We start from the raw sequence: 11,250 nt of genomic DNA on the forward strand, positions 1-11,250 counted from the left end.
ATCTCGCAACTAACTCATTAGTTGTAATGCTTGCAAGGCTTATGTGATGTGCATTACCGAGAGGGCCCAGAGATACCTCTCCGACAATCGGAGTGACAAATCCTAATCTCGAAATACGCCAACCCAACATCTACCTTTGGAGACACCTGTAATGCTCCTTTATAATCACCCAGTTACGTTATGACGTTTGGTAGCACCCAAAGTGTTCCTCCGGCAAACGGGAGTTGCATAATCTCATAGTTACAGGAACATGTATAAGTCATGAAGAAAGCAATAGCAACATACTAAACGATCGTGTGCTAAGCTAATGGAATGGGTCATGTCAATCAGATCATTCTCTTAATGATGTGATCCCGTTAATCAAATAACAACTCATTGTTCATGGTTAGGAAACATAACCATCTTTGATTAACGAGCTAGTCAAGTAGAGGCATACTAGTGACACTTTGTTTGTCTATGTATTCACACATGTATTATGTTTCCGGTTAATACAATTCTAGCATGAATAATAAACATTTATCATGATTATAAGGAAATAAATAATAACTTTATTGTTGCCTCTAGGGCATATTTCCTTCAGTCTCCCACTTGCACTAGAGTCAATAATCTAGATTACACCGTAATGATTCTAACACCCATGGAGCCTTGGTGTTGATCATGTTTTGCTCGTGGAAGAGGCTTAGTCAATGGGTCTGCAACATTCAGATCCGTATGTATCTTGCAAATCTCTATGTCTCCCACCTGGACTAGATCCCGGATGGAATTGAAGCGTCTCTTGATGTGTTTGGTTCTCTTGTGAAATCTGGATTCCTTTGCCAAGGCAATTGCACCAGTATTGTCACAAAAGATTTTCATTGGACCCAATGCACTAGGTATGACACCTAGATCGGATATGAACTCCTTCATCCAGACTCCTTCGTTTGCTGCTTCCGAAGCAGCTATGTACTCCGCTTCACATGTAGATCCCGCTACGACGCTTTGTTTAGAACTGCACCAACTGACAGCTCCACCGTTTAATGTAAACACGTATCCAGTTTGCGATGTAGAATCGTCCGGATCAGTGTCAAAGCTTGCATCAACGTAACCTTTTACGACGAGCTCTTTGTCACCTCCATATACGAGAAGCATATCCTTAGTCCTTTTCAGGTATTTCAGGATGTTCTTGACCGTTGTCCAGTGATCCACTCCTGGATTACTTTGGTACCTCCCTGCTAGACTTATAGCAAGGCACACATCAGGTCTGGTACACAGCATTGCATACATGATAGATCCTATCGCTGATGCATAGGGAACATCTTTCATATTCTCTCTATCTTCTGAAGTGGTCGGGCATTGAGTCTTACTCAATTTCACACCTTGTAACACAGGCAAGAATCCTTTCTTTGCTTGATCCATTTTGAACTTCTTCAAAATTTTGTCAAGGTATGTTGTTTGTGAAAGTCCAATTAAGCGTTTTGATCTATCTCTATAGATCTTTATGCCTAATATGTAAGCAGCTTCACCGAGGTTTTTCATTGAAAAACTCTTATTCAAGTATCCCTTTATGCTATCCAGAAATTCTATATCATTTCCAATTAGTAATATGTCATCCATATATAATATCAGAAATGCTACAGAGCTCCCACTCACTTTCTTGTAAATACAGGCTTCTCCGAAAGTCTGTATAAAACCAAATGCTTTGATCACACTATCAAAGCGTTTATTCCAACTCCGAGAGGCTTGCACCAGTCCATAAATGGATCGCTGGAGCTTGCACACTTTGTTAGCTCCCTTTGGATCGACAAAACCTTCTGGTTGTATCATATACAACTCTTCTTCAGAAATCCATTCAGGAATGCAGTTTTGACATCCATCTGCCAAATTTCATAATCATAAAATGCGGCAATTGCTAACATGATTCGGACAGACTTAAGCATCGCTACGGGTGAGAAGGTCTCATCGTAGTCAACCCCTTGAACTTGTCGAAAACCTTTTGCGACAAGTAGAGCTTTGTAGACAGTAACATTACCGTCAGCGTCAGTCTTCTTCTTGAAGATCCATTTATTCTCAATTGCTTGCCGATCATCGGGCAAGTCAACCAAAGTCCATACTTTGTTCTCATACATGGATCCCATCTTAGATTTCATGGCTTCAAGCCATTTTGTGGAATCTGGGCTCTCCATCGCTTCTTCATAGTTCGTAGGTTCATCATGATCTAGTAGCATGACTTCCAGAACAGGATTACCGTACCACTCTGGTGCGGATCTCACTCTGGTTGATCTACGAGGTTCAGTAGTATCTTGATCTGAAGTTTCATGATCATTATCATTAGCTTCCTCCCTAACTGGTGTAGGTGTCACTGAAACAGTTTTCTGTGATGTACTACTTTCCAATAAGGGAGCAGGTATAGTTATCTCGTCAAGTTCTACTTTCCTCCCACTCACTTCTTTCGAGAGAAACTCCTTCTCTAGAAAGTTTCCGAATTTAGCAACAAAAGTCTTGCCTTCGGATCTGTGATAGAAGGTGTATCCAATAGTTTCCTTTGGATATCCTATGAAGACACATTTCTCCGATTTGGGTTCGAGCTTATCAGGTTGAAGCTTTTTCACATAAGCATCGCAGCCCCAAACTTTCAGAAACGACAACTTTGGTTTCTTGCCAAACCACAGTTCATAAGGCGTCATCTCAACGGATTTTGATGGTGCCCTATTTAACGTGAATGCGGCCGTCTCTAGAGCGTATCCCCAAAACGATAGCGGTAAATCAGTAAGAGACATCATAGATCGCACCATATCTTGTAAAGTACGATTACGATGTTCGGACACACCATTACGCTGTGGTGTTCCGGGTGGCGTGAGTTGCGAAACTATTCCACAATTTTTCAAATGTACACCAAACTCGTAACTCAAATATTCTCCTCCACGATCAGATCGTAGAAACTTTATTTTCTTGTTACGATGATTTTCAACTTCACTCTGAAATTCCTTGAACTTTTCAAATGTTTCAGACTTATGTTTCATTAAGTAGATATACCCATATCTTCTTAAATCATCTGTGAAGGTGAGAAAATAACGATATCCGCCACGAGCCTTAATATTCATCTGACCACATACATCTGTATGTATGATTTCCAACAAATCTGTTGCTCTCTCCATAGTACCGGAGAACGGTGTTTTGGTCATCTTGCCCATGAGGCACGGTTCGCAAGTACCAAGTGAATCATAATCAAGTGGTTCCAAAAGTTCATCAGAATGAAGTTTCTTCATGAGCTTTACACCGATATGACCTAAACGGCAGTGCCACAAATAAGTTGCACTCTCATTATCAACTCTGCATCTTTTGGCTTCAACATTATGAATATGTGTGTTACTACTATCGAGATTCAACAAGAATAGACCACTCTTCAAGGGTGCATGACCATAAAAGATATTACTCATATAAATAGAACAACCATTATTCTCTGATTTAAATGAATAACCGTCTCGCATCAAACAAGATCCAGATATAATGTTCATGCTTAACGCTGGCACCAAATAACAATTATTTAGGTCTAATACTAATCCCGAAGGTAGATGTAGAGGTAGCGTGCCGACTGCGATCACATCGACTTTGGAACTGTTTCCCACGCGCATCGTCACCTCGTCCTTAACCAATCTTCGCTTAATCCGTAGTCCCTGTTTCGAGTTGCAAATATTAGCAACAGAACCAGTATCAAATACCCAGGTGCTACTGCGAGCATTAGTAAGGTACACATCAATAACATGTATATCACATATACCTTTGTTCACCTTGCCATCCTTCTTATCCGCCAAATACTTGGGGCAGTTCCGCTTCCAGTGACCAGTCTGCTTGCAAAAGAAGCACTCAGTTTCAGGCTTAGGTCCAGGTTTGGGTTTCTTCTCTTGAGTAGCAACTTGCTTGCCGTTCTTTTTGAAGTTCCCCTTCTTCTTCCCTTTGCCCTTTTTCTTGAAACTAGTGGTCTTGTTGACCATCAACACTTGATGCTCCTTCTTGATTTCTACCTCCGCAGCTTTCAGCATTGCAAAGAGCTCGGGAATAGTCTTGTTCATCCCTTGCATATTATAGTTCATCACGAAGCTCTTGTAGCTTGGTGGCAGTGATTGAAGAATTCTGTCAATGACGCAATCATCTGGAAGATTAACTCCCAATTGAATCAAGTGATTATTATACCCAGACATTTTGAGTATATGCTCACTGACAGAACTGTTCTCCTCCATCTTGCAGCTATAGAACTTATTGGAGACTTCATATCTCTCAATCCGGGCATTTGCTTGAAATATTAACTTCAACTCCTGAAACATCTCATATGCTCCATGACGTTCAAAACGTCGTTGAAGTCCCGATTCTAAGCCGTAAAGCATGGCACACTGAACTATCGAGTAGTCATCAGCTTTGCTCTGCCAGACGTTCATAACATCCGGCGTTGCTCCTGCAGCAGGCCTGGCACCCAGCGGTGCTTCCAAGACGTAATTCTTCTGTGCAGCAATGAGGATAATCCTCAAGTTACGGACCCAGTCCGTGTAATTGCTACCATCATCTTTCAACTTTGCTTTCTCAAGGAACGCATTAAAATTCAACGGAACAACAGCACGAGCCATCTATCTACAATCAAACATAAACAAGCAAGATACTAATCAGGTACTAAGTTTCATGATAAATTTAAGTTCAGTTAATCAAGTTAAAGAACTCCCACTTAGATAGACATCCCTCTAATCCTCTAAGTGATTACGTGATTCAAATCAACTAAACCATAACCGATCATCACGTGAGATGGAGTAGTTTTCAATGGTGAACATCGTTATGTTGATCATATCTACTATATGATTCACGCTCGACCTTTCGGTCTCCGTGTTCCGAGGCCATATCTGTATATGCTTGGCTCGTCAAGTATAACCTGAGTATTCTGCGTGTGCAACTGTTTTGCACCCGTTGTATTTGAATGTAGAACCTATCACACCCGATCATCACGTGGTGTCTCAACACGAAGAACTTTCGCAACGGTGCATACTCAGGGAGAACACTTCTTGATAATTTAGTGAGAGATCATCTTATAATGCTACCGTCAATCAAAGCAAGATAAGATGCATAAAAAGGATAAACATCACATGCAATCAATATAAGTGATATGATATGGCCATCATCATCTTGTGCTTGTGATCTCCATCTCCGAAGCACCGTCGTGATCACCATCGTCACCGGCGTGACACCTTGATCTCCATCGTAGCATCGTTGTCGTCTCGCCAAGCTTATGCTTCCACGACTATCACTACCGCTTAGTAATAAAGTAAAGCATTACATCGCGATTTCATTGCATACAATAAAGCGACAACCATATGGCTCCTGCCAGTTGCCGATAACTCGGTTACAAAACATGATCATCTCATACAATAAAATTCAGCATCATGTCTTGACCATATCACATCACAACATGCCCTGCAAAAACAAGTTAGACGTCCTCTACTTTGTTGTTGCAAGTTTTACGTGGCTGCTACGGGCTTAAGAAAGAACCAATCTCACCTACGCATTAAAACCACAACGATAGTTTGTCAAATAGACTCCGTTTTAACCTTCGCAAGGACCGGGCGTAGCCATACTCGGTTCAACTAAAGTTGGAGAGACAGTCGCCCGCAAGCCACCTATGTGCAAAGCACGTCGGGGGAACCGGTCTCGCGTAAGCGTACGCGTAAGGTTGGTCCGGGTCGTCTCGTCCAACAATGCCGCCGAACCAAAGTATGACATGCTGGTAGGCAGTATGACTTATATCGCCCACAACTCACTTGTGTTCTACTCGTGCATATAACATCAACATAAATAACCTAGGCTCGGATGCCACTGTTGGGTTTCGTAGTAATTTCAAAAAAATTCCTACGCACACGCAAGATCATGTGATGCATAGCAACGAGAGGGGAGAGTATTGTCTACGTACCCAACGCAGACCGACTGCGGAAGCGATGACACAACATAGAGGAAGTAGTCGTACGTCTTCACGATCCAACCGATCAAGCACCGAAACTACGGCACCTCCGAGTTCGAGCACACGTTCAGCTCGATGACGATCCCCGGACTCTGATCCAGCAAAGTGTCGGGGAAGAGTTCCGTCAGCACAATGGCGTGGTGACGATCTTGATGCACTACAGCAGCAGGGCTTCGCCTAAACTCCGCTACAGTATTATCAAGGACTATGGTGGCAGGGGGCACCGCACACGGCTAAGGAATAGATCACGTGGATCAACTTGTGTGTTCTGGGGTGCCTCTGCCTCAGTATATAAAGGAGCCAAGGGGGAGGGGGCGCCGGCCAGGAGGAGGGCGCAGGAGGAGTCCTACTCCTTCCGGGAGTAGGACTCCCCCCCATCCTAGTTGGACTAGGATTCCCCGAGAAGAGGAGAGGGGGGCCGGCCACCTTCTCCTTAGTCCTAATAGGACTAGGGGAGGGGGGAGTGCGCAGCCACCTTGGGCTGCCCCTTTCTCCTTTCCACTAAAGCCCATTAAGGCCCATATGGCTCCCGGGGGGTTCCGGTAACCTCCCGGTACTCCGGTAAAATCCCGATTTCACCCGGAACACTTCCGATATCCAAACATAGGCTTACAATATATCAATATTTACGTCTCGACCATTTCGAGACTCCTCGTCATGTCCGTGATCACATCCGGGACTCCGAACAACCTTCGGTACATCAAAATGCATAAACTCATAATATAACTGTCATCGTAACCTTAAGCGTGCGGACCCTACGGGTTCGAGAACAATGTAGACATGACCGAGACACGTCTCCGGTCAATAACCAATAGCGGGACCTGGATGCCCATATTGGCTCCTACATATTCTACGAAGATCTTTATCGGTCAGACCGCATAACAACATACGTTGTTCCCTTTGTCATCGGTATGTTACTTGCCCGAGATTCGATCGTCGGTATTCCAATACCTAGTTCAATCTCGTTACCGGCAAGTCTCTTTACTCGTTTGTAATACATCATCCCGCAACTAACTCATTTAGTTGTAATGCTTGCAAGGCTTAAGTGATGTGCATTACCGAGAGGGCCCAAAGATACCTCTCCGACAATCGGAGTGACAAAACCTAATCTCGAAATACGCCAACCCAACATCTACCTTTGGAGACACCTGTAGTACTCCTTTATAATCACCCAGTTACGTTGTGACGTTTGGTAGTACCCAAAGTGTTCCTCCGGTAAACGGGAGTTGCATAATCTCATAGTTATAGGAACATGTATAAGTCATGAAGAAAGCAATAGCAACATACTAAACGATCGGGTGCTAAGCTAATGGAATGGGTCATGTCAATCAGATCATTCAACTAATGATGTGACCTCGTTAATCAAATAACAACTCATTGTTCATGGTTAGGAAACATAACCATCTTTGATTAACGAGCTAGTCAAGTAGAGGCATACTAGTGACACTTTGTTTGTCTATGTATTCACACATGTATTATGTTTCCGGTTAATACAATTCTAGCATGAATAATAAACATTTATCATGATTATAAGGAAATAAATAATAACTTTATTATTGCCTCTAGGGCATATTTCCTTCACTAGGGACACACAATTATCCACTGAAGGCCCAAACAACTGCTTGTAGTATTCGGTTATGTATAATTTTAGGTTATCCTGTCCTAAAATCGTTTCTTCATCTTGTTCAAGCTGAAAAATTCTCTTCTTTCCGTGCTTGCCATTAGCGATCAAGTGAAAGAATTGAGTGTCCGCGTCCCCCTGGACAACTTTGCGAACCTTAGCCCGCAGCGCCCACTTTAATTCCTCTTCACGGAGAAGCTCTTTCAACCTCATCTCCGCCTCCAGTTTAGCATGAAGCTCCGTGGCTTGCAGAATTGTGGACTCGGCTTTCAAATCTAGGGACTGAATAAGTGTATGGAGCCTTTCCTTTTCGATCTTATAAATCCCACTAAGATGCTTAGCCCACCCATGCAAAAAACTTCTCAAATGCCTTATCTTATTCTGCCAGCGCTCAACCGAAGTCCTACCTCCTGCATCCTTAGCCCATTCCATGGCTACCAAATCCAAGAAGCTCGTTAGGACTCAATCCAGTTTTTCAAACGTCGGATTTGGCAAAGCATTAGCCCAAGTAAATTCTCTACCCGAAAGCTCTATCTCTCTTAGATCCAAGCTTTCGATAATGATATTAAACATAAACGACCACCTGTCGTTGAAATTATCATTGTTCTTTTCCTCTCTCCTCCTAATGATATTCAAATCACCCCCAACCAGAATCGGGAGTTGCTCAGAGCCGCAGATCCTAACAAGATTCGCCAAGAACTCTGGTTTAAGCTCAAGCTGTATAAACTAACATATGCTTAACAAGGGAAATACGCTAATTAAGATTAAAATTCAGACATGCTTATCCGGTACAAGCATTTATGCTTTTCAATGCGAACAACATTACAACTCTTTTCATAAGCACACAAGGGTTAAAACCACATGACAAATGGCCTGAATATATTTTTATCCATACATCAAAGTTTGTGTGTAACTGATGATTATTCTGAGGATGGAGAGGGAGTCAATCCAACATTAATCAGAACACAAAATAAACAAGTAACCGTCCAAATAACACAACTCATTTTGGGATGTCGGCTGGTGGGAGTACGCCCTTGAGGAAAGAGTAGAGAAGAACAAGCGCTCTCTTTGGCTGGTAACTAGGAACCAGATGGCCAGCACCCCTCACTGATGCAAACGTGAAGCCTCCCTTGTACTGCTGAACATAGCCTCCAACCTAAATCCACCACTACCCCATTAATTTCATCACAGGATCAAGCACACATCATATCGAATTTACTTGGCTTTTTCCGATGTCCATTTCTGAACACCCAGCAATTACCTCGCTGTCTGGGGTGTACCAAGGGCGCCATGGCTTCGTGATGGGTAGGTTGAGATCGTTGACGGAGTACCTCGTCGCGGTAATGGGGCACACATCATCCATATCCCCACTGAAGAAATGGTGGTTGTTCTAGTTAGAAACCTGAAGCGTAGCTACTTTATTCTGCTCAATGCTCAATGTGTGCATGCATATATATAGTACCTGTAGAGCCATACACTTAACCCACGTTTGACTAGCCTTCTGATGGTTGGCACCATGGAAACTGGGCCGTCGTTATAGTCCAAGTCTGGGCTGAAAGAAATGAAGTTGCGTAGTGCAAATTAGTTAGACCGGGCGTTGCGCTCAAAGGAAAAGAAAAAAAAAGATTGGGAAGACGTGCTCTGTAGCAGGTATTGTTTGTAATATACAGTACTTTTTTTGCGCGCGGTAAGTACTGGGTAAGTACTATACAGTACTTACCTGCAAGCTGTCCAACTTGTGTTGGCCCGGGCGTGCAGAGCTTGTTGCACCTCGCCATTGTTGAGGTAAGCCAGGACGTAGTGGTCGATGCACGGATCGTAGCCAGCCAGCTGATAAACCATAATTTATAAACACGTACTGTGAATGGTCAAAGCTTTTTTTTCTTCATTCTTATAGCTATCTTATGTAGCTGTTCGAGTAGTAGAAATGTTTGCATTGCTGCCCATAGAAATGTTTTATTTTCATTGGGAAAAAATGATCGAGACTAGCCGATCAACGGTGTGATCTTACGTAGCCGGACGAGTGGTACGTGCCGTCACGTTCCGACTTGAGGCAGATCGGGGCGTATATGTTGTGGAGATCGATGTTGCCTATCCGGGGCTTGCGCGACGCCACGAAGCACTGCCAGTCGTCTTTCGAGGTGAAGGTGCAGTTTTCACGGATATTGGCCCACCCCTCGTCGGAGATCACCCCGTGGTTCCATAAGAACTCGAGGCTCCCCTTGTCGTTCATGAAATCGTCAAGGTACGGATTGCCGACCTACATATATATAACGTGACGAGAAATGGATATAAGTGTGTAATAAGTTGCGGGACAAAAGGAGGTGAATCAAACTAGGCACTAGTACTTACCAAGATGCCGCGGAGGTTTATGAGAGTGGCGCCGTAGAGCTCGTTCATGTATTCGATCACGGTGGCAAGCTGCGGCACGTAGTGGCCGCCGTAGCTCTCTCCGGCGATGTAGAAGTCGCGGCCCTTGTACTCCGGGAACCGCTCCAGCCATTTGAGCAGGAAGACGAACGCGTCCTTGGCGGTTCTCGGGTCGCCAACGTTGTCGTTATTGTTCGGGTTGTTGCTCGCGTAGGAGAACCCCACGCCGGCCGGTGACTCCAGGAAGATCACGTTAGCCACTGCACATAGTAATCTTCTCAGTTCAGTATAAAACAATGATCAGTGATATCTACTCCGCTCAGAAGACAGTTCGACTTAGACACTTACGGTTGTTCCAGGCATGCTTGTTCCTGCTCAGGGTCTTGCCGTCGGGGTTCACTCGGAACGGGCCGAGCTCCGTCATGGCGCCGTACCCGAGCGACGAGCACCCGGGCCCACCGTTGAGCCAGAGGAGGAGCGGCTTGGAGGCCGCCTCGTAGGGGGCCTCGACGAAGTAGTAAAAGAGCTCCCGGCCGTGCTTCTCGCTCACCGTGACGTAGCCGGAGTACTGGTCGAAGTTGACCCGCGGCGGCTGGCCGGGCAGCGCCGCGATCTTGTCGGCCGCCTTGGCGCCCAGAGGTGGGAACGGAAATTGCGTTGGCAGGTGGCTGAAGCTGCTGGCGTCGGCCCATGGGTCGGTTTCCTCAGGCACGTTCGCACTACTGGCCCTTAAAGCTTGCCTCTTCTTGGCCGTGGACAAGATGAACTTCCTGAGCTGGTCCTCCTGGGAGGCATCTGCAAGTGATGCGCCCAGCAGAACCAGCAGCAGGAAGAAGGTAGTCCCAACCATCTCGCCTGTGACTTTGTGATCTTGTGAAAGATCAATCTGCCTGTCGAGGTGTATATATGGAGTAGGAAAATGCATATTACTCCTAGGTGAGTAACTGAGATCCGATAAACAACGGTCTGAATAGAAGCATGCAGCTCGGATTCTCCAAGGCTGTTGGCTAGCTATACTTGCCGGGTTTGGATTCCCCGATGGTAATTTTTGAGTTTACATGGCGCGAACGGTCAGGTGAGACGATGATAGCTAACCATGGAGTACATCGGAAGGACCCAACTCTAGCGGTGGGTTAAGAATGCCGGCCGGCGGAAGCAAATTTTAACACAATGGGCTTACTGACAATTTACTTCGATTAAGACCAAGATGGAAATGGTAAATGTTCGCTTAGAAAAATGATGTTTTAAGTTCCAGGCTTCCAGATGTGAACGCACTTGATTACGT

At 44.6% G+C, this 11,250-nt stretch overlaps 1 protein-coding gene across 1 annotated transcript; it reads right to left on the minus strand.

The window, feature by feature from the left end:
• Positions 1–8,595: 8,595 nt before the first annotated feature.
• On the minus strand, positions 8,596–10,815 carry LOC125507103 (serine carboxypeptidase 1-like). Its single transcript, XM_048671794.1, has 7 exons — positions 10,314–10,815; positions 9,948–10,225; positions 9,607–9,855; positions 9,316–9,425; positions 9,058–9,147; positions 8,857–8,965; positions 8,596–8,751 (listed from the first exon to the last, which is right to left on the minus strand). Exons 1-7 carry the CDS (start codon positions 10,813–10,815, stop codon positions 8,596–8,598), a joined length of 1,494 nt encoding a protein of 497 aa, XP_048527751.1.
• Between the last annotated feature and the right edge of the window lie 435 nt (positions 10,816–11,250).

This window comes from Triticum urartu, chromosome 5 (assembly GCF_003073215.2).
Source record: "Triticum urartu cultivar G1812 chromosome 5, Tu2.1, whole genome shotgun sequence".
Lineage (NCBI taxonomy): Eukaryota > Viridiplantae > Streptophyta > Magnoliopsida > Poales > Poaceae > Triticum > Triticum urartu.

What these genes read in the sequence shown, in the direction of transcription:
- LOC125507103 (XM_048671794.1), bottom strand. Translation starts at nt 10,815, where the DNA reads ATGGTTGGGACTACCTTCTTCCTGCTGCTGGTTCTGCTGGGCGCATCA. An exon ending in CAAGCATGCCTGGAACAACC is followed by an intron (nt 10,226 to 10,313) that starts GTAAGTGTCTAA and finishes TACTATGTGCAG; the next exon opens with TGGCTAACGTGATCTTCCTG. An exon ending in ACAAGTTGGACAGCTTGCAG is followed by an intron (nt 9,148 to 9,315) that starts GTAAGTACTGTA and finishes CATTTCTTTCAG; the next exon opens with CCCAGACTTGGACTATAACG.